Genomic DNA, 19,186 nt, shown 5'->3' on the forward strand with positions numbered 1-19,186 from the left:
AAAGGGTTGAGCAACTTGAAGCACGTTATTGTAGAAGCAAAACGTAACGCCGCGCCGCAAATTATCAAATTGAAATGCATTTCGCTTTGCGGTTTCAAAATACACCGAGACCGGTAGCAGATGCCGAAGAACTGGATTTAATACGGGATTGGGTTGTCGTAAAAGTGTGTTCACATGCGGGAAGTGGAATCGAGAGGACGCGAGCTTACACTTAGAAGAAAGTTTATGTATGCGAGTATGCTCGAGCAAAGTTCAATGTTTGTATACCAAAATTTAAAAGAATTGTCATTGTCAGGCATGATACAGACGTCAAAAGAATGCCCGTGAAGCGTTTGAGTATGTTACCAAATTCCCGTTAAGCGATGGAAGGAAAAAGTTCCGACGAAAATCGCAGGCAAGTTCGTTACGCGGAATCCATCGAAGAAGAGTGTTCTGGTACTGAAGGTGTTTTTCCCGAGTTGTTGCGATTTTGTTTACTCATATCGGCGATTTTAGCGGAAAATGTTTCGGAAAATTCAAAATCGTTAGTCCGTCATTCCGGTGATAGCGAGTATTCCGTTGGTACCAGCATACTGGACGCCGGACATCAAGAGGTTGCTGTGTTGAAGCTGAAACTCGAAGCAGCCGAACGAAAATGTCGCGTCTTGGAGACAGAAAATGAAAAGATCCACTCTGAGTGAGTCTAGTTCTTGCTAGGAGAAAATATGTGACACGCTGGAAATTGCAGTTTAATAAAGGAGAGAACAAAGACCGCTAAACAAGATAAGAAGCTTCAGTTCGTCAAAGAAAATCAAGAAATTTTTATGAGACTGAAGGAGGCGTACGTCAACATGAAATACAATGAAGCGGCCGGTAGAAGAATGATCGAAATCAAAGAAAAGGGTACTCAAACTTGGCCGGGAGTTTTGTGCAACGCGTGTTTAGAAACTGAGGAAGTTAGGAGACAAGTGGAAATTTTGGTTGTAAAATACAGCCAAATGTTTGTTGTGTCTCCGTAAGTTTAGTTTATGGTCAACCTGGTGTGTTATTCGTTTAAATTCGATGTTCCGTCTAGATTTGTTTAGCGTCGTGTACCTGGTGTAACACAATTAACCTCGTTGGCCATCACTCTCTAATTTTTATAGACTCAAAATGACTAAAAAATAGTTCTTATGATTAGCTACGTCCATGTTGAAAACAAGATAAAAACTCATGAAACATCCCTTAAAACGGCACTCAATTTTGTTTCTTTTCATTTTTTTTTTCAAATTTTCGAATGATTTTTTTTTGTAGTTTTCGACAAATTTTATAAAAATCGGATAAACTTGATTTTTTTCAAGTTTCTCCAAACAAATAAAGTAAAGATTTTATTACAATTGAAAGAGATAACTTATTACCATTATTTTTTTACTATTTTTTTAAAGTCAGTCGCTACTACCAAGATTTTTTCATATAGTCCGTGGACAACCTGTATACACCTGTGTATTAAAAAAATGTAATTTATGTTTGTAACATAAGAACAAGAACAACGACGTGTTTGTCTGTTGTTGGCGCTGTTTTTGAAGGGGTGGAAATTTCGATTTGAAATTTAATGTACAGTAGATCTGAGAATAAAATGCCAGAAAGTCTCTTGTGTTAAGTGACATAGATTTTGCTGTTGGGTGAGTTTTAGAAAATGTTTTTACGGTGGTAAATAAATTTTGAAAAGAATTTGTTTTTATTTTTTTTTTCGATAATGGAAAAGTCTTCCGTCAAATTTGGGTTATACAAAATAAATATAATATGTGGAGTACATAATTATTGATGATATTTTCAGGAGCGAAATGGAGCGACTGGTAAATACGGTCAAGTACTTAAAGGATCTTGTAATTAGACAAGAGAAGACGTGGCTGACAAACGTGGAAAAGCAAAACGTTTTCCAAGCCCGCGTTGATTTATTGACTAGGGAAAATTCAGAGCTCAGGGAAATGTTGACCAGGAAACGGGTTGACAACATTGACAATCAAAGTACTTTAGGGAGAGAAATATTATTTCGTAATGTTATGGACGATCAGTTTTCAACGAAACACATAGAAACCCTGAATAAAATTATCGTTAAATACGAAAGATGCCATAAGTAATGCCATCATAATTTCAAAATTAAATATGTACGCGACGCAATTTTTGTAGGCTTATGACGGGAAATCAAACTAAAAAAATATTAAATGGCCCATTAAGCGAAAAGGAACAACGAATAGTGGAAGAAATTGTTTCAAAGTTAGTATGACAACCAAACAAACACCAAAAATTTCTCTGAAGTTCCACACCCAGTTTTTAATCAATCAAACTTTCTTTTCTTCAAAGATTGAGAGGCCAATGCATGTACATAACAGTCAATTCCTTTTTGTTTGACTACATTTACGGATATTTTACTTATTAGGCACCATTGCAACTGAATTACAAAGTCCGATCAACTGCGTGTGTGTCCGGTCAAAGGAAAACAAAAACACTCTCAAAGTTCCACACATCCTGGTGTGAAATTTTCTTACAATCGCATGACCAATTTTATCATGACTTCTAAAATTTCTGATAATTAAGATGTAGAAAAACAACATTTATCAAACGTTATTTCAGGTGCGGTACGAATTGTCAAAAGAAAAGTTTTGTGGAGCTTACAAGTAATAGTGCGTCTCGAGAAAACACCGCTCTTTTGCGTAGACCTTCGGGTTCTTTGAGATGCTTAAATGTCGATAGCAAAAGGTTTGGTGGAGATTCTTTGGGAGCTAACGCAGCTTCAACAATTTTAATGATGGATTGTTTATTCGATTGAAGGGCATCTTTTAGAAATAATTAAATCGTATGTCTATTGGGCAGATGTATTTATATCCAGTAACATATAGATACATGTGCGCCGCTTTGTTTCCAACTAGATCAACAAAGGCAATAAAACATTTAATTATAAAAATTTTGTTTGATTTATGATATCCCATATAGTTCTCAGAATGTTCACGTACCGACTTAAAAATACGTCGGAATTGCTAATACAGTAATCTTGAATCGATAAGAATCGATTGGAACGCTTCCCACAAGGTGGCCACACCAGTTTATTTTATAAAGTCCGTCTCTCACTTGGCAACTTTGGCTATAAACATTTGGCAATTAAAATTGGTCTCGCTAGTTGTCCCACATCCAGGCAAAAAATGAAATGAAGCTGATTATCTGACTTGATAAGGTTTTTTAAGTCTCTGATGTTCATTTTTGTTTTATTACGAAGGGAGTGTTGAAAATGATAGGAATAAATAATAGCGAAAAAAGAAAAATTACTCGAAAAATTCTACAGACAGTTCTATCGTGTACAGTAAAACATGTCTTTATTTTAGTGACATTTCTAAATCTTGCCCACCTCTAAATTACTAAATATATTTTTTTAAATACCAAAGAAAATCGATCCGCCTCCTTGATCCCAAAAAAGAAAAAATGGACTTAAATTAAAATATTCTTTTCACCATATTCTTGCTCTTTAGAAATGATGAACTTTATGGTACCTAAATGCAATTTGACGTCTTTTATTACATCCTTTAAAATACCAAACATATCTAATCCCAGTAGATTATTATAGAGTACAAGCCATTAGCCTCATTGAAAATGTCTTTAGCAGTATTGCTAAACGAATACCTCTTCCTTTTAAGGGATGAATTTCAGCAATCATTTTTTTTAGACAAAACCAGAATACCACGTTTTCCGATTCCTAACCTAATTTTGCAACGTGGAGTCAATTCATAAGTGAGACGCATGAAAGGAATCGATATAGTTAACTTGTTCGATGTTGTCACGTTGTCATTATTTTTATAACGAACAAGCAAATACTGATTGCATCAACAATGATTTCTAAAAGGCGTTTTGGATCACTCTTTGTGAAGAATTCACAATATAGAATGAATGAATAAAGACAAATTTAATATTTCGACTAAAATTAAATAAAAATTACTATTTGAATAAAATCCTTATGACATATATTTTCATAACATAATTGCTACTTTTTTTCAGTTTCACTTTGCTGATTCACGTCAGTCGAAACGATAAAAATAAATAATTACAACCCTTTTTCAGATCATTCTTGACTGAAAGGAAAACTCATTTATATATATATAACAAAAAGAGAATTTCTTAATTATTTATTTTTAAATATTTTGCTTCTATGTCGTCACTCATCCATAATTCATTCCTTATACAATTAGCACTAATATTTAAAACGATTTATTTGAATTATATACGGATCTACTTAAAATATACCACCATAGAATGTCAAGCTTTCCTTTTTCATTATTAAGCAATAAACTTGTGCCATTTTTATTATTAATTCTTAAGAATTTTGTCTAAAGCACCTGGCAACGTTGCGTTGGTTGCTGAAGTTGGAGTGGAAAAATTAAAAATAACAATCACTCGTGTTGCCTGAAGATTACATCAGGTTGAACATTCGTGTTGTGTTGTCGACGCTCAAAGACCTAAAAGAATCTTAAAAATTGTCGTGAATAGTTTAGGTCAAAGGAACATTATTTTATTACGTACGTATAATTTGATGTGGAATATTAATACGTTAATATGCATTTGAAAACCGGCAAATTAAAATATGTGATTGATGAATATAGACATGCACTAAAATTTGGATTTTTGAATCTTAAACTTTGAATGTAACTATATATATTATTAAAATTTAGGCTCAAAAAATAACCCAAAAATAAAACTGCGTTATAATTAATTTTATAATAACACTAAAACTGGTTTGATAATATTGATGTACCTAACTTTATTTTTATTTAAATTTAAAGCTGACACATTCATATCTTTCCAAAGCCAAAAGATAATTCTAAGCAACCAGAAAATCTAAATTTTTGAAGAAAAAAAGTCTAGGAGTTATAGTAATGAGCAGATCATCAATATTTTTTAGATCACAATGTGCGGTATTTGGGCAATATTCGGTTTAGACTCCAACCTCCATACGGTGTGTGGAAATTCTTTCACTAAAATATCTCATAGAGGACCTGACGCCTGGAGGGTCGAATACGATCGACAAATTAAGGTACCATTGTTTAAGTAGTCGAAATTCTAAAAATCTAGGATTAGTTCTTTTTAATTCCGTAAACAAAACCAGTCTTGCAAAATTGGAATTTGTTGTAATATTGACAAAATCCTTATCTTCTATAAAACCTTTGACTTACAAATTTAACAGATTACATCCGCAGAATATTTAAGCGTATTCCGATTTTTCGCTCTTGTAGTCGATTTTTTATTATTTTTGTTAATTTTTAACTTAACTCATTTTTTTTATTTAATTTTTCGCTCAAGCATCGATTTCATTAGTTATTTAGTAGTTGTTCATTTAAATACTAAAATTTTGCGAATTTATGTTTTTTTTTAAATCAGGTACTTATATTTTTCAGCGATGTTGTGTTGGTTTCCATAGGCTTACGATTGTCGATTGCACTTATGGGATGCAACCAATGAAACTGCATCAGTATCCCCATTCCATGCTTATCTGTAATGGTGAACTCTACAACTGCAAAGAAGTACGTTCTTTTCTCTAATGGCATTATCGACTTTTGATTCAATTCAGTTATTTTTCAATTTTGTTGCAACTGTTTTGCAATATCAACATATTTGTCTCTTTTGGAGTGAGTGACAATCTTCTATAATTGTTTTAAAAAACTTATTTACGTTACTGTATCATATGTGTGCCCGTAAGCAAACTAGAAACTTATTTTTGTTCAGTTACTTAAAAGTATTACACAAAAAAAAATTGAATTTTATTACAATTACAATTCCAAAAACTGGAAAATAGTTTTCAGCATTTTCTTTCTGCCAATTTACTTAACAACATTCTTTTCAAAATTTTCTAGGACTATAACAACCGTTTTTATAATACCGTACCTCATTACCATTATTGAGAGATAATTTTTGGGAATGTTTCTAACAAATTTTGAACATCTTTGCCCCTTAGTATAGATATTCCGTTGTTGTAGTCTTCACTCCAATATTATTTGTTTTTCATTCGTGAAGTATCTCTTTCTCAGTTAGCGAAAGAACATTCCTTCAACTACGAGACGTTCAGTGATGTCGAATGCATTTTCCACTTATATAAAAAGTTCGGCATCGAAAAATGCGTGAAGAGCTTGGACGGTGTGTTCGCATTTTGTATTGTAGATGTATCAAAAAGAAAGGTACTACTAGGCAGGGATCCCTACGGCGTTCGACCTTTGTTTCGAATACTTAGTGCCGATGGAGTGTTAGGCATTTGCTCTGAGGCAAAAGGTACATAAATTCAATAAATTTATACAATTAAACATATGAATTACTTACAATTGAAGGGCGCAAATAAATGTGAGAAACAATAAAGAGCGGAAGTATCTATATTGGTACAACAAAAATAACTTAAATTTATCGATAAGTACCAAGTCACTTACAAATATTTTTCTACTCCCTTCTGTAAAATACTAAATTATATCCCGATCCAGCGTGCGGAAAGCGTCACTTTACCACTTCAGTTTCGTTTCCCACGGATCTGAGTCACTTCGGACATTTCCGGGATTTTACCGCACTAGTTTGGGAGCAAATTTTTGGAGATATTTCCCACGTCTTAAATTGTGACGTTTATCAATACTGACGGTCATGACAGTGAATGTATTCGTGTTGTTTTGCGAAAATGTACCCAAACACTAACGGTCGTAGAAAATGTATAGTATGCAACACTTTTAGTAAACTTTTTAAATCACTCGTTGATTAAACACTCGCTCCGGCAGTGCCTAATAAACTAAAAATTATACACCGATCTAGCATGCGGTAAGTGCCATTTTACAACGTCAGTTTCGTTTTCTATGGTTGCTATCCCCTTGGTACAATTTCGGGATATTACCCACGGATTCAATATCAACGTTTGTCGATTCTGGCGGGCATGTCAGTGAATGAATTTGTGGTGTTGTGCAAAAATGTACCAAAAAACTAATGGTTGTAGAAAAAGTATATGCAATACCTTTGGTAAACCGTTTACCACACTACTTCCATAATATACTATTAATATTTCGCTCTTCTTGATTGCTCGTCATCTTTAAGATTTTGTGGAGATCTGATCGCTTGATGTTTGATGTTATGCAATCATTAAAAGTATCATTTCAGATGAACAATACGATTTGCATTCAATTTTAAGGTATGAAAAATCTTCATACCCACTTCAGAATACTTGGGAACCATGAATTGATATCAAAAATAATTTCAAAAAATAAAAACAGCAACGTTATACTCTAAAACTAAAGTACTAGCTATTTGGGAGTTACTTAGACCCCATCATGAAATAAAATATCTGCAAACAAAGAGAAAAATCTTAATGTTCCTGTAATCTGTGTAGTTTTTGCAGCCCATTTATAACACATTATTCAGTTTTATTGCGACGCTAACTTTAATATGTTTTCCTTTATTGCACTCTTCAATTATGCGTGTCTAAATTTTCGACTTATTGTATAAAATATAATAATAATTATAAGTATAGCAGTTATTATGTTGATAAACTGTTTCCTGATTCGGGTCTAAACGCCGTCGCAGCTGGAATTACTTTCAGAGATCTTCTATGTTCAACTTCGGCCACTCGTGCTGGCGAAACGTTATGAAGTAATTCCAACCGAGAACTGCCTTTAGACCCGAATGAGGACGACAGTTCATAGAGTACTTTCCTTTGTTTAAGGTTTGACAGGCGTTGGGGATGAATTAAACGGACATTCCAAAATCTTAAAACCATTCCCTCCAGGTAGTTATGAGGAGTATGATATCCTGGAGAACGGAACTGTTAAACTGGTACGGAGCGAGACATATTTTCTACCAGGGGTGAAACCTTCCTTTAAGACTTTCGTGCCTTGGGAAGGTAAACTAATTTCGCCTAAAAGTAAATAGAGTTTTACGTCTACTATTGTCTCAGATCTTCTTCCAAATAAGCACCAGGAGAATATAGTAAAGCTGCTGACGATGGCTGTGAAAAAGAGATTAATGGCCGATAGGCGGTTAGGATGTCTGCTGTCGGGTGGACTGGATTCGTCCCTTGTAGCCGCCCTGCTGGTGCAAGAGGCAAAGAAGGTGAACTTGCCATATAAAATACAGGTAATTATAACACTGATAAAACAATGCCATTTATTAGGGTATAACGTAAAGTGTTTTACATAGATCATTCGTTAATTATATGCGAATATAATGGAAGAACGGATTTTATGTAATAAGAATCTAATCATGTAAATGATGATTTCTCAAGTATGTTTAAGATAAAAAGTTACGGTGTATCTCAAAGATATCGTCTTGGCTATTGACTGACCTGCATAAATCCCAGAAGCAATAATTAATTCATACGTAGAGGACAAGAAGGGGAAAGTCAAGCACTGTCGAATAACCCGTTTCTTCTTACGAGTCTGTCGCGTCGGAATCATTTATCATTAGAAACAAAACAAATTGTAAAGCTAACACTACTTGGCATAGACCATATTATGAAATGCTTCGTTTTGGAGAGACAAAATGTCAAAGCTTCATTAATGTGACGTTATTAAAAGTCGCTAATAACAACCATTTTCAAAATATTTTAATTTGAAGTGAAAGAATTTTGTAAAATAACATTCTCTTAATAAACAGAAATTATTTTTAAACAACATTAAAAAGGCGAATACCAGTGGTGAAAACCAGATTAAAATCACAAAAAATGTTGGAAATGTCCACCTCCAAAAATACAAAACGAAGCTTTTCAGAAATAAGTTTTAACTTTATAATACTTGAGAAATCGCACCGTGAATTACCTGATATTTATCGAATAACACCCTATGTAAGCTCCTGTGCATCCTAAAATATTCTCATAATAATACGGAACACCTTGTATTATAGTTTTACCTTTCCATCGCTCAAGACCATCAAATAATGCGCGTCCTAGTCTTTTGCAATAGGTATGGAAGGCAGTCCGGACCTGCCCAAGGCTCGCGAAGTCGCGAACTTTATCGGCACCGAACACCACGAGGTCATCTTCACAGAGGAAGATATCGCCAGTGTTTTGGATGATGTCATATACACCCTGGAAACGCCAGATATAACAACCATCAGGGCATCGATAGGGATGTACTTGATTGCCAAATACGTCCTCGACAACACCGACACGACCGTTCTATTTAGCGGGGAAGGCAGCGACGAAGTGGCGCAGGGATATATTTACTTTAAGGATGCTCCGGATGCGAAAGCTGCACATGAGGACAGCGTGAGGCTGTTGAGAGAAATTTATCTGTTCGACGGCTTGCGGGCTGACAGAACGATGGCAGCCCAAAGGTAAGCCTAAGTTCGCCCAAGAGATGTTTCATTTATTCAATTTGGAACATGGTTTAAAACACTTCTACATTCGAGAAAATACACAAAACCAAACTCTTGGGACTTAATGAATTAGCCTGCTTCTCCTATAAGCGCAGCCTATGTGTAAGGTCGCCCCCACCCTCAATGAAGGTGCTTTCTAGAATAGTATCCTAGTCAAGATTAATACCATCGTTCGTAGTTGCATATGACTAAGCAGGCTGAGACCTCACTTTTGTTCTTGTAGTGAACTGAACAAGAACTATCATTACCCTTCTTATTGGATTGAATATCCACTGCGCAGGTACCCAAAGCAAGATCATTATGTTCGGGAAAAATTCCGATTTCAGTAAATTTTATAGATATATTTATACCAAGTAAGCGATAGCTTTGAGATGCTGAGCTCTGCTCGTGTCAAATACACTTGTAACTTAAAAAGTTTGCCAAAGTGTATACTATAGTTTTGGTAAATCAACGCGAAAACATTCACCAAACGGTAATATCCCGAAAATGTTCGCTCGTATCCATGGGAAACGAAACTGACGTAGTAAAATGACATTTTCCGCACGATAGATCGATGTATAGTTAAGTATTTTACAGAAGGAAGTAGGAAAATAGTATACTATGCAACAAGTGTAGTAAATGGCATTTGAGTCAAGACTTTATTTGGCACTAGCGGAGCGAGTGATTTAAAAAGTTTACTGAAACTGTTGCAAACTATACTTTTTCTACGACCGTTAGATTTTCGGTACATTTTTGCAAAACAACACGAATATGTTCACTGACATGACCGTCAGAATTGTCAAACGTCAAAATGCAAGCCGTGCGGTCAAATCTCCGAAAACATCCGATTGCTGCGAAACCCGTACGGTAATATCCCGGAATTGTCCGAAGGGGTTCGGATCCGTACGCTACATCGGTGTATATTTAGATATTTTACAGAAGGGAGTAGAAAACCTATTTAAATGCATCCAATGATTAAAAATCATGTCTTGGGACACTGTGATATTTTGGCGCATGTCTCTAAATTTCAACCACTAAATTTCACTTCTTTCTCCCGCCAAATGAAGTGGTTTAATTTGCACGTTCTGGCTTCAAACATTGCAATAACTCTGCGTAGTATTGACTAGTAATAGTCTTACCCTATATATAATTCCTCTCACATTCAAAAAATAGTGACCATAACCTTGTTTGCAGATAAAATTGTTTTACCCTTCTTTGAAGCTGGTTCCCCTTTTGCGACCCACTGTTTTGACTGTTCCTTATTTTCGGGAGTGTAGTGGCGGACGCAAGTCTCATCAACAGTTATGAATCCATGCAAACATTCGTTTGAATTACACATACAAAGCAAGAAATTGTAGGAAGAATTGTTTTTTTCGAATCAAGTTTTGGTAGAGCGTTAGCAAACGCGGCACCCGCCTTGCACACAGCTTTTCCATGCTCAAAAGGTTTTGCAAAAATATTGCGCACACGTTTAGCTGGCGTCCTACAGGTCTCAGCTATCTTATGCACTTTCAACCTGGGGTCTTCCGACACTATTTGATGGATTTTTTCAACCATTTTTTAAGTTGTGACCTCAACGGGAGTCTTGAGCGAGGCTCGTCTGATGTGCCTACACGGTCTATTTGAAATTCAAACCTACTACTTAATAGTTGAATATGATAGGGAGAAGTTTTCTAGTGCCGAATCCATCTCTTCTTTAATTTGTTTTGGTGTAAAACTTTTGAAATAGAAGTATTTGATTTTTCAAAGAAACTTGGCCCTCATTTAGCTTCGCCCCCCTCAAATAATATATAAACAGGTACAGAGCAAAATGCGAGCCAGTTTCAGTTAAGCTCTGAAGAAGTCAACACGATGATTGGTGAAACATCGGCAAGTTTGATTCAACAAAAATCGACGTAGGAGGAATCCAGAAGTTTTGTGAAAAGTATAGAAGTATTTGATGATAGTACGTTTTTCCAAATTTCCCATTTTCATGACAACAACGAAAGCTTCTCGCACAATATCGTGTCAAACGGAAAATAACGTATCGATTGGGCTGAATCAGCTCGGTCGGAAGGGTACTGTGGGTCGCCCCTCCAAAAGTGGATCTAGTGGTGCCACCTCTTGGTCATGGCAGAAACTTTTCGACCCACCCTCATATTTTGAAAAAATATAGCAGCCATGTTGGTTGTTGAACGCCACTTAACCTCATTGGTTGAAAACGGGTCATAAAACGACCGCGAATGCGCATATTAAGTGGCCCGTCTCAATATTTTTCATGATAATATGACCAATATGGCCGCTGACACACCGCCAATAAGTTTGGATGCACCAAAATAAATTTTTAGGCAAAAACGACCTATTTAGAAAGAAAATTTCCTAAAATGCAGGTAATCGGGTGAAATGTAGAGGCACGAGCGGAATGTCATTCCCATCTCATAATCAATTTTTACAGTAGTGCGGGGAAAATCAGTAATCGAGAAAAACTTCTTATTTTCATATATAGGTAATTATAAAACAGGATTAGTCTACTTAACAATTAATTAATATGGGTATATTACAACTACTTTTCAAAGCGATCTTTATTTGGCAAATGTGTACCTAAATATTCAAATTCATAAAATCCCGCGGTTCGTTCGCAGAATTCTGAATTAGTTAGTGGTAAGCTTGCGCATTGGTTATATTCTGAGTAGCGAAAAAAGCGGCATAAGTGCATAGAGATGGCTCAAATTGCAGGTTAGAGTGTGAAATTTACATACATGCGCATATCATTCTTTTCTGTACGAAAATATCGTCCTTACGTCCACTAAATATATAAACACAAAACTTTTGCAATTTTCAGTTTAGAACTTAGAGTACCATTTCTGGATTTGCAGTTCACAAACTACTACCTCAACATAGATCCAGAATTGAGAAGACCGAAAGATGGCATTGAGAAGTACCTTCTGAGGTCCGCTTTCGACAAATTAAATTTGTTACCTCACGATATTCTCTGGAGACCTAAAGAAGCTTTCAGGTAAGAATTTAGCGTTGCTCCGCAAGGTCTCACCACACGGTTTGTTTAAAGCGACGGTATAGCCTCCACAAAGAAGTCCTTGTTTACTATCCTGCAGGAGATTATCGATAAGAGAATGCCCGAACCGTTTGTTCAGGATATCGTTTCCCAGAACTACCCCCATTGTACCCCAAAAACTAAAGAGGCATTATACTACAGAACCACGTTCGAGAAGAATTATCCGAAAATGGCAGAAAATTTCTTGCCCTATTTCTGGATGCCCAGATGGATTGAAGGCGTTACAGATCCATCCGCCAGGTTTATAAAACACTACGCGGCTGCCGAAAAATAAGTTTTAATATAGCTATTTAATTTGTTTGTTGTTTTATTCATAGACTTCATGGGACATTAACGATTTATTAAAAAAAATAGTAACACCAAAATCCTTTTCGACTTTTAAACACTTCGGGTAGGTGGTGACGTAGTAGTTAATGTGTTGGAAGAATAAACCATGGACGGATGCCGGTAGTGTGCGATGATGCTTAGGTAACTCGTGAGAAAAAAAATAGGAGAAAATTTCTCACAGACTAATTCCAAATATTCTGTACATGCCGTCGCCTAGAAGTTTCAATGATTTTGCAGATCCTCGGTCCATGGTACAGGTATTCCGCGATTGCTCATTTTGTGCGTCAAATGAACTTACCCCAATAAATTTAATAAACTGTCACAACACCTTAAGAAATCTAAGACCACCGCTTCACAAAATGGTGGTCACTTTAGTCTTCAGATACTTGGGAAATTTTGAAATGGCAAACAATTGTAGAATCTATATACTTAATCACTTGTCGCTTAAAATGGAATTGCTATTCTGTGATCTGTAATTAACTAGTTTCTTGATATGACATTTTGTGACCAGATGCCCACACCAACCTTGGCCATCAGAAAGAAGAAGTAGGTGGCATTTTTAGGAACAAATTTTTTACAGGTTATATTTATTTTATGCACATTTTAGTTTGTACAATATAATTGTATTTAATTATATAACAATAACTGAAGAACTGTACACCTTAGGGAATGCCTTAATAATTAAATATGTGAGTTACGCATTCTGTAACACCCGCTATAATTTGGCATAATAAAAAATAATAGTTTTCTAGATTCAAATAAACAATACAGGAACAAAAAATCGTTTGAAGAATCATCAACCACCAGTCCAACCAAAAATTTTTAACTACAAACTGTTACCATCAAATTGTTATTTGATGTAGCTCCAAAATGATGTTGAAATAAGGAATATGTATCATTCTTTTTCGTAATATTTGTTAATAGGTTATAAGAAAATAGGTATCATTAATAAAATTTCAATGTTTGTTAATTACTGTGGAGATTCTATTTGTTTTGTGCTGTGGTGTCCACTTTTTGTATTTCTAAAATTCAGCTCATGCTTGACATCTTAATTAACATTTATTGAAAATGACTGCCACTCAAATGTTGGCTTTTTCTATTCCACCATGCTCAGTTGACTCTATTTGTCGTGTTTGCCTTATGGAACAGAGTGAGATGATTTCAATTTATGAAGTTAACCTACTGGATAATTTCAAAAGTACTTCAAGTAATCCCGGTAAAACCGATTTGGTATCGATTTTTGGAAAATACTGCAACATTAAGGTAGCTAACAAAATTTAACTGCCAGCATATTGAGATTTCTTCTTAAATCATTTTAGGTGGAGACAAATGACCAAAAGCCACAGCAAATATGCGCCCCTTGCCTTAGTGCCATTTGTAATTCTTACAACATTTTTGAAACATTCAAGCAGTCAGATCAAATCTTAAGTAAAGCTTTGAATTGGACTAAAGCAAATGGTACTTTAAAGGTTAAATTAGAGTTTAGAAATGATGTTGGAGCTTGTGATGAAATTAAAGATCTGGAAAACACTTGCTTCAATGAGAAAATTCAAGTTTCTAAACCTGAAGCTTCAAGAGATTTGCAAAAGGTGACAGAAAGGGTTTTAAACAGAAGTATGTTATTTTTCTGTAAGTTGGAATCTATTTACATTTAAATTTGCAGCAGAGAAAAAAGAACAACCAAAAATAGAAAAAGTTTTCAAGAAAAGTATGTCATTTTTCTACACATTGGAATCTATTCATATTTAAATTTTGTAGCAGAGAAAAGAGAACGACCAAAAATGTTGTATAAGAATGGAGAAGCAATGGTCTGCAAATTTTGCAATGGAAAGTTTGTTAATGTGCATAAGTTAATTGAGCACTACTTTGAAAATCATAGGGAGAAAAGAAGCTGCCCTATTTGTTCTAAATCATTAGGTATTATTCCCTAATTTAAAAATAACTTAATATTACCATCATTTATTTTTAGATGGAGAACGGCTAAAGTACCACATGAGCATTCATGCCGCAAGCCATTATTCATGCCGGAAATGTTACACATATTTTAATTCAGAGGTGAAGCTTAATGAACATATTCAGCAGTTTGATCACAGTATGCCCTTTACTTGTCCCTTGTGCTCAAAAACTTTTAATTCTAAAAAGTCGCGAAACAAACATGTAAAAAACCATAGCCTAACTGAAAAATATCACTGCCCAAAATGTGGAGAAGAATTTAAACATGACACCTCATATGTGCGGCACATGCGTATTCATGAAATTGGAAAAGAGTTTTTGTGTTCTGTATGTGGCAAAGGTTTGTATTACATGGGAGTTCCCTCTCTGAAATCTATTGTTGTATATTTTGATAATTCTAATTATAATTCCAGTTATAAATAAACAATGGTGGGGGATGAAAAAAGTAGTACATATATAATATTTCCCGGTCTTAATTATTATTTTTAATTTAACTGATATTTCTGATATCCCAAATAATATTCAGGTCATATTAAAAATGAAGGATTACTCCTGTCCATTTCTGCGTTAGGTCATAAAATATGTGGTTAAAGTATTCAAGACTAATTTTGGAACACCCTGTACAGTACTTGCGTTTTGACTATATTTTATTTTTTACTTATTTACAAGAGAAATGTATTACTTAATATAAGTCTTATCATTTGCAGGATACTCCACGAAACATGCTTTGGAATGCCATATGGAAAATGGACACACAAATCGTGTGGGCATGTGTGGCAAGAAAATTAATGTATATTGCGAGTTTTGCCATGAGGTAATGTTGAAAAAAAGGCATAATGTTAAACATTTCCTCTCCCACCGGGACTGCGCAACTTAACTGCCCCTTTCCAGCCGCGTGCGGCATGATGGTGGAGGGATAACTAGCAAGAGCATCGTCGATTTAATTTCACTTTAACAAAAGCCTTTGCTAGCGTTTCTTACTAAATAATTTTTTGTCCCAAAGTATTGCTTTTCTTTGTTTTTGTTTCAGACGGTCAAATCGGGAACTGAATACTTGGATCACAGGCAAACCCATCAGGAAACAGAGGTGTACACTTGCGGTCTGTGCGAACAGAGTTTCCCCACCAAAACAAATTTCAGCATCCACCTGCCCAGCCACCATATCTACATTTGCGAGTCATGCGGTCGAATTTACGATCAGCAAACTTCGCTCGACCTGCACCGCAGCGGACATCTAATCAAATTACCGGACCAAAACCAATGCAAGGTTTGCAAAATAACGCTCACGACAAAGTTGGGTCTGAGACGTCATATGCGCATCCATTCGAACGCCAGACCATACCTATGCCAGATCTGCGGCAAAGCTTTCAAACAAATTGCTAACTTAACAGCTCACAGTTACACACACAATAAGGAGAGGCCATTTGAATGTAGCTGGTGTCACAAAAGATTCATTTACCAGAGCAATTTGACGTCACACATTCGAATTCACACAGGTAACCCCTGCTTCCTTTGTAAAATCTCCAAACTAATAACCCTGGGGTATCAGGAGAGAAACCTTTTCAGTGTCCCTATTGTGTTCGCCGCTACCGAGACTCCACATTGTTGCACAAACATAAGAAGAGAAAACACCCAGAAAAGTTGGAACCAACAGTTGCTGAAGCCAAGGGTGCGAAGGATGATCCGAATGTGTCTGACTCAGCATTGAGTTGAATATAATTAATTTAATGAAATTTTTTTTGTTTCTTGAAAAAAAGTACTATAAAATAATAATATAAAATAATAATAAAGTCTGATAAAAATCACCATTTCTAAATGGACAAAATTAAAAGAACAATCATACAACCGACATTTGACATTTGCGAAAGTAACAAATCATTTTGTTCAACAAATTGTTGGTTTATAAAACTCAATTTACAATTAAGAATTATTAACGATTAGAGTAGCTCAACTTTCTGCTTTTAATTGCTAGTTGCGTAGGATATTTACTCATAGGCGGATCTATGTTAAGATGGCGCTGTTTCAGCAATTAACTGTGAATTTAATAAAAGGACGGTGACATTAAAAAAAAACACGTAGAATCATAGTGCCAATAACGTCAACATTTGTTAGAAAGCAACAATTATCTAATTGCTAAGCGATTTTTCTTTTTTTACAAACCCACCATTAGCATATCTGAAGCTATATTTCATTTTTTACCTTCCAAATTTTTACTATGCTCAAAGCGCATTCGCTTAATTTTTCAAGTACGACATGCGTAATTCGTACTCGATCTGCTGGACTTGCAATGCTGTCGTCTTAAAAATCCTAGAACTTGGTCTGGATCACTACCATCCATATAGCTATTGGATAACAGAGTGGCTCTACTACGGTAAAAATTGATGCGCCGCAGGCGGCATTGATATTTTCTTTTGCAAGCAACGTTTTCCACACACTTAACTCTTTTTCCCAGAACATTTAACGAGATCTTGAAATATACTGAAGATCTGTCAGCGGCCATGTTGGTTGTCGAATGCCGCAAAGTCATTGATTAAAAACGAGATTTTAAATCTCGCGCATGCGTATGTCAAATGGACTTCAACAATTTTTCCATAGTTGCTTCATAAGTTCGTGCGTTATTGCCTTTACGCAGGGGCTATGTGCGATCACCAACATAAAATTTTAGGACTGTCTATCATTCATTTTCACATTTATGAACATGGTTTTATTTAAGACAAGAAGCGTTATTCTGATACAGAACAAGGTTAACATTTACCTTGTGTTGATTTCATTTTAGAACTGATTTCGAACTGTTCTATATCATTAAATTCGCAAGGCACCTGTGCAAATCTTCCCATGCAAATTAAACGAAAACAAAACCTCTGGTGAACGACGGTACGAGAGGGCTATAATCTACTATTTTAGTCAGGTTAGAAAGTAATATTACCCAGCCTAGCATACATGTGTTGGGTGGTAGTTTAGTTCGATTGGAGAGTGAATTGGAATTATGTTGGTAATATAATAATAAATCATAAAATAATAAATACTTAAAGAAAATTTATTATTAGTATTAAAATTCAATTAAATAAAGTTAAAAGCAGCGAGACAATCCACGAACATGATTGCACTTGCTACAAGGGACATGATTCCGCTGAATAGGTAGCCGATATGCAGGCCCTTGTGATCGGAGAAGTACACTATTACAGCCAAACCGCCTGAAAATATGCATTATACCGTTGATATTTTGACTATCATGGAACAGTAATTATCCCTTTGCTCTGAAATGTGACAAAATAATCTCTCTGCAGCGTTTTGTTATACGTACAGATAAAGAAGGCAATTAACATTAAGGATACTGATTCACAATTTACTAATTAGAGGATTATTGGTAATAGGATCCTTAAAAAATAACCTTAAAAGTAACGCTCGTGGAAAAAGTACAGTATGCAACACATTTAGTAAACTTTTTTACTCACTCGTTTATTAAACACTCGCGCCGCTCGTGCCAATATACTCGTGACTCAAATGCCGTTTATCGTACTTGTTGCATAATATACTATTTCCTATTCTTATTTATAGTTTCAAGGTTTCAAAGAACTATTTTACCTATTTTCAACCCCTATCACGATTTTTGTACCAGTTTTCAACCCCTGAAAGCCTGGTTCTGGGATAATGTAAGCTTTGAGCTTTTAAAATTGAGCTTAAGCTACATGACGCCGCAAAAGCATGAATTAAAGTATTTAAACTATATATAGGTATATACCAACCAGCAAAACATAATATGAATCCGATGGCCAACAGCATTCCTTCTACGGTTTTCTCAGGTTCCGTGTGAAAAACAGCGAAGCCCAGAAGAACGCTCAGTATGATGATGTACGATCCATTGGCTATTTTGAGGGCATCGTTAGAAGCCGTGAAGCGATAACCAACGTGTTCGCCCCCGATATAATCGGCTAGCAGAGCTATGGCGATGATGCATAAAATCTACAGTGTAACAACACAGAAGTCGAAAATTTACTCGAATTGATGCAGACATGCTAATTACCCAAGCAGATACCCTTAAAATCAATTGCAAAGTTAACTTTACGGCCATGGTTAATTCTATCGATTTGTTGTCGTAGTTGTCATTTTACGTTTAAGTTTTTGACGGTTTCCCATGGTTTTCTTCGCTAACGTATTGACCTTGTGCCAGGTGCGATAATAATTTTCAAAAATTATCTTCAACTGCTAAAAAGTCTAGAGCAAAATTTACTTTGCTAAGTTTTCGTTGACACCGTAGTAATACAGATAACACTAAACAGCTTTTGGTAACCGTAATTATTTTTTTTGCTTCAGCAAATCATATTGGTGCCATGGGCAAAATTTCTTACTGACTTGATAAAGTATTTTTGCTACTATACTCGTTTTTTTTGTTGTGGTAAGGCTAGAGTAGAAAGTAATATTTGCTAGAGTTTTTTTTTACAGTGGTTATAATAGTTAAAGTATGCAGAAAATTACAGAAAACAAATATGCTATATATTTCCTCCGGTTCCCATCAACTAATTTAGGCGTGTGTCA

General features: G+C 35.3%; 4 protein-coding genes across 7 annotated transcripts; 3 read left to right on the plus strand and 1 right to left on the minus strand.

The window, feature by feature from the left end:
- The first annotated feature begins 294 nt into the window (after positions 1–294).
- LOC132696887 (uncharacterized) lies at positions 295–2,894 on the plus strand. Of its 2 annotated transcripts, none has more exons than XM_060661991.1 (6): positions 295–444; positions 496–676; positions 728–994; positions 1,796–2,095; positions 2,149–2,235; positions 2,593–2,894. In XM_060661991.1, exons 1-6 carry the CDS (start codon positions 363–365, stop codon positions 2,786–2,788), a joined length of 1,113 nt encoding a protein of 370 aa, XP_060517974.1. In that variant the 5' UTR covers positions 295–362; the 3' UTR covers positions 2,789–2,894. The 2 variants fall into 2 exon arrangements, with proteins under 2 accessions (XP_060517974.1, XP_060517975.1); XM_060661992.1 differs by having other exon boundaries at positions 304–435.
- Positions 2,895–4,405: 1,511 nt separating this feature from the next.
- On the plus strand, positions 4,406–12,668 carry LOC132696824 (asparagine synthetase [glutamine-hydrolyzing]). Its single transcript, XM_060661877.1, has 9 exons — positions 4,406–4,523; positions 4,907–5,038; positions 5,400–5,525; positions 6,030–6,267; positions 7,691–7,867; positions 7,922–8,100; positions 8,912–9,297; positions 12,140–12,313; positions 12,365–12,668. Exons 2-9 carry the CDS (start codon positions 4,913–4,915, stop codon positions 12,642–12,644), a joined length of 1,686 nt encoding a protein of 561 aa, XP_060517860.1. The 5' UTR covers positions 4,406–4,523; positions 4,907–4,912; the 3' UTR covers positions 12,645–12,668.
- Positions 12,669–13,230: 562 nt separating this feature from the next.
- LOC132696388 (gastrula zinc finger protein XlCGF57.1-like) lies at positions 13,231–16,383 on the plus strand. Of its 3 annotated transcripts, none has more exons than XM_060661189.1 (9): positions 13,231–13,386; positions 13,442–13,960; positions 14,017–14,311; positions 14,361–14,405; positions 14,456–14,614; positions 14,667–14,990; positions 15,358–15,464; positions 15,681–16,146; positions 16,200–16,383. In XM_060661189.1, the coding sequence occupies exons 2-9, from the start codon at positions 13,766–13,768 to the stop codon at positions 16,361–16,363; spliced, it is 1,755 nt and encodes a 584-aa protein (XP_060517172.1). In that variant the 5' UTR covers positions 13,231–13,386; positions 13,442–13,765; the 3' UTR covers positions 16,364–16,383. The 3 variants fall into 3 exon arrangements, with proteins under 3 accessions (XP_060517172.1, XP_060517174.1, XP_060517173.1); XM_060661191.1 differs by having other exon boundaries at positions 14,459–14,614; XM_060661190.1 differs by having other exon boundaries at positions 13,450–13,960.
- Positions 16,384–17,710: 1,327 nt separating this feature from the next.
- On the minus strand, positions 17,711–18,815 carry LOC132697135 (uncharacterized). The gene is made up of 3 exons (XM_060662427.1): positions 18,675–18,815; positions 18,397–18,613; positions 17,711–17,844 (listed from the first exon to the last, which is right to left on the minus strand). Exons 1-3 carry the CDS (start codon positions 18,720–18,722, stop codon positions 17,711–17,713), a joined length of 399 nt encoding a protein of 132 aa, XP_060518410.1. The 5' UTR covers positions 18,723–18,815.
- Positions 18,816–19,186: the final 371 nt, after the last annotated feature.

The sequence above is a fragment of the Cylas formicarius genome, unplaced genomic scaffold (genome assembly GCF_029955315.1).
Source record: "Cylas formicarius isolate icCylForm1 unplaced genomic scaffold, icCylForm1.1 PGA_scaffold_1__22_contigs__length_36826433, whole genome shotgun sequence".
In the NCBI taxonomy this organism is placed as follows: Eukaryota; Metazoa; Arthropoda; class Insecta; order Coleoptera; family Brentidae; genus Cylas; species Cylas formicarius.

Excerpts from the sequence above, each read along its gene's own strand:
- LOC132696887 (XM_060661991.1), top strand. The coding sequence starts at position 363 with ATGGAAGGAAAAAGTTCCGACGAAAATCGCAGGCAAGTTCGTTACGCG. Across the intron at positions 445-495 it reads AGAGTGTTCTGGTACTGAAG|CGGAAAATGTTTCGGAAAAT; the intron begins GTGTTTTTCCCG and ends CGGCGATTTTAG. Across the intron at positions 677-727 it reads AATGAAAAGATCCACTCTGA|TTTAATAAAGGAGAGAACAA; the intron begins GTGAGTCTAGTT and ends TGGAAATTGCAG.
- LOC132696824 (XM_060661877.1), top strand. The coding sequence starts at position 4,913 with ATGTGCGGTATTTGGGCAATATTCGGTTTAGACTCCAACCTCCATACG. Across the intron at positions 5,039-5,399 it reads AATACGATCGACAAATTAAG|CGATGTTGTGTTGGTTTCCA; the intron begins GTACCATTGTTT and ends TATATTTTTCAG. Across the intron at positions 6,268-7,690 it reads CATTTGCTCTGAGGCAAAAG|GTTTGACAGGCGTTGGGGAT; the intron begins GTACATAAATTC and ends CCTTTGTTTAAG.
- LOC132696388 (XM_060661189.1), top strand. The coding sequence starts at position 13,766 with ATGACTGCCACTCAAATGTTGGCTTTTTCTATTCCACCATGCTCAGTT. Across the intron at positions 13,961-14,016 it reads GAAAATACTGCAACATTAAG|GTGGAGACAAATGACCAAAA; the intron begins GTAGCTAACAAA and ends AAATCATTTTAG. Across the intron at positions 14,406-14,455 it reads AGAAAAAGTTTTCAAGAAAA|CAGAGAAAAGAGAACGACCA; the intron begins GTATGTCATTTT and ends TAAATTTTGTAG.
- LOC132697135 (XM_060662427.1), bottom strand. The coding sequence starts at position 18,722 with ATGGCCGTAAAGTTAACTTTGCAATTGATTTTAAGGGTATCTGCTTGG. Across the intron at positions 18,614-18,674 it reads TTTTAAGGGTATCTGCTTGG|ATTTTATGCATCATCGCCAT; the intron begins GTAATTAGCATG and ends GTTACACTGTAG. Across the intron at positions 17,845-18,396 it reads ATTCATATTATGTTTTGCTG|GCGGTTTGGCTGTAATAGTG; the intron begins GTTGGTATATAC and ends GCATATTTTCAG.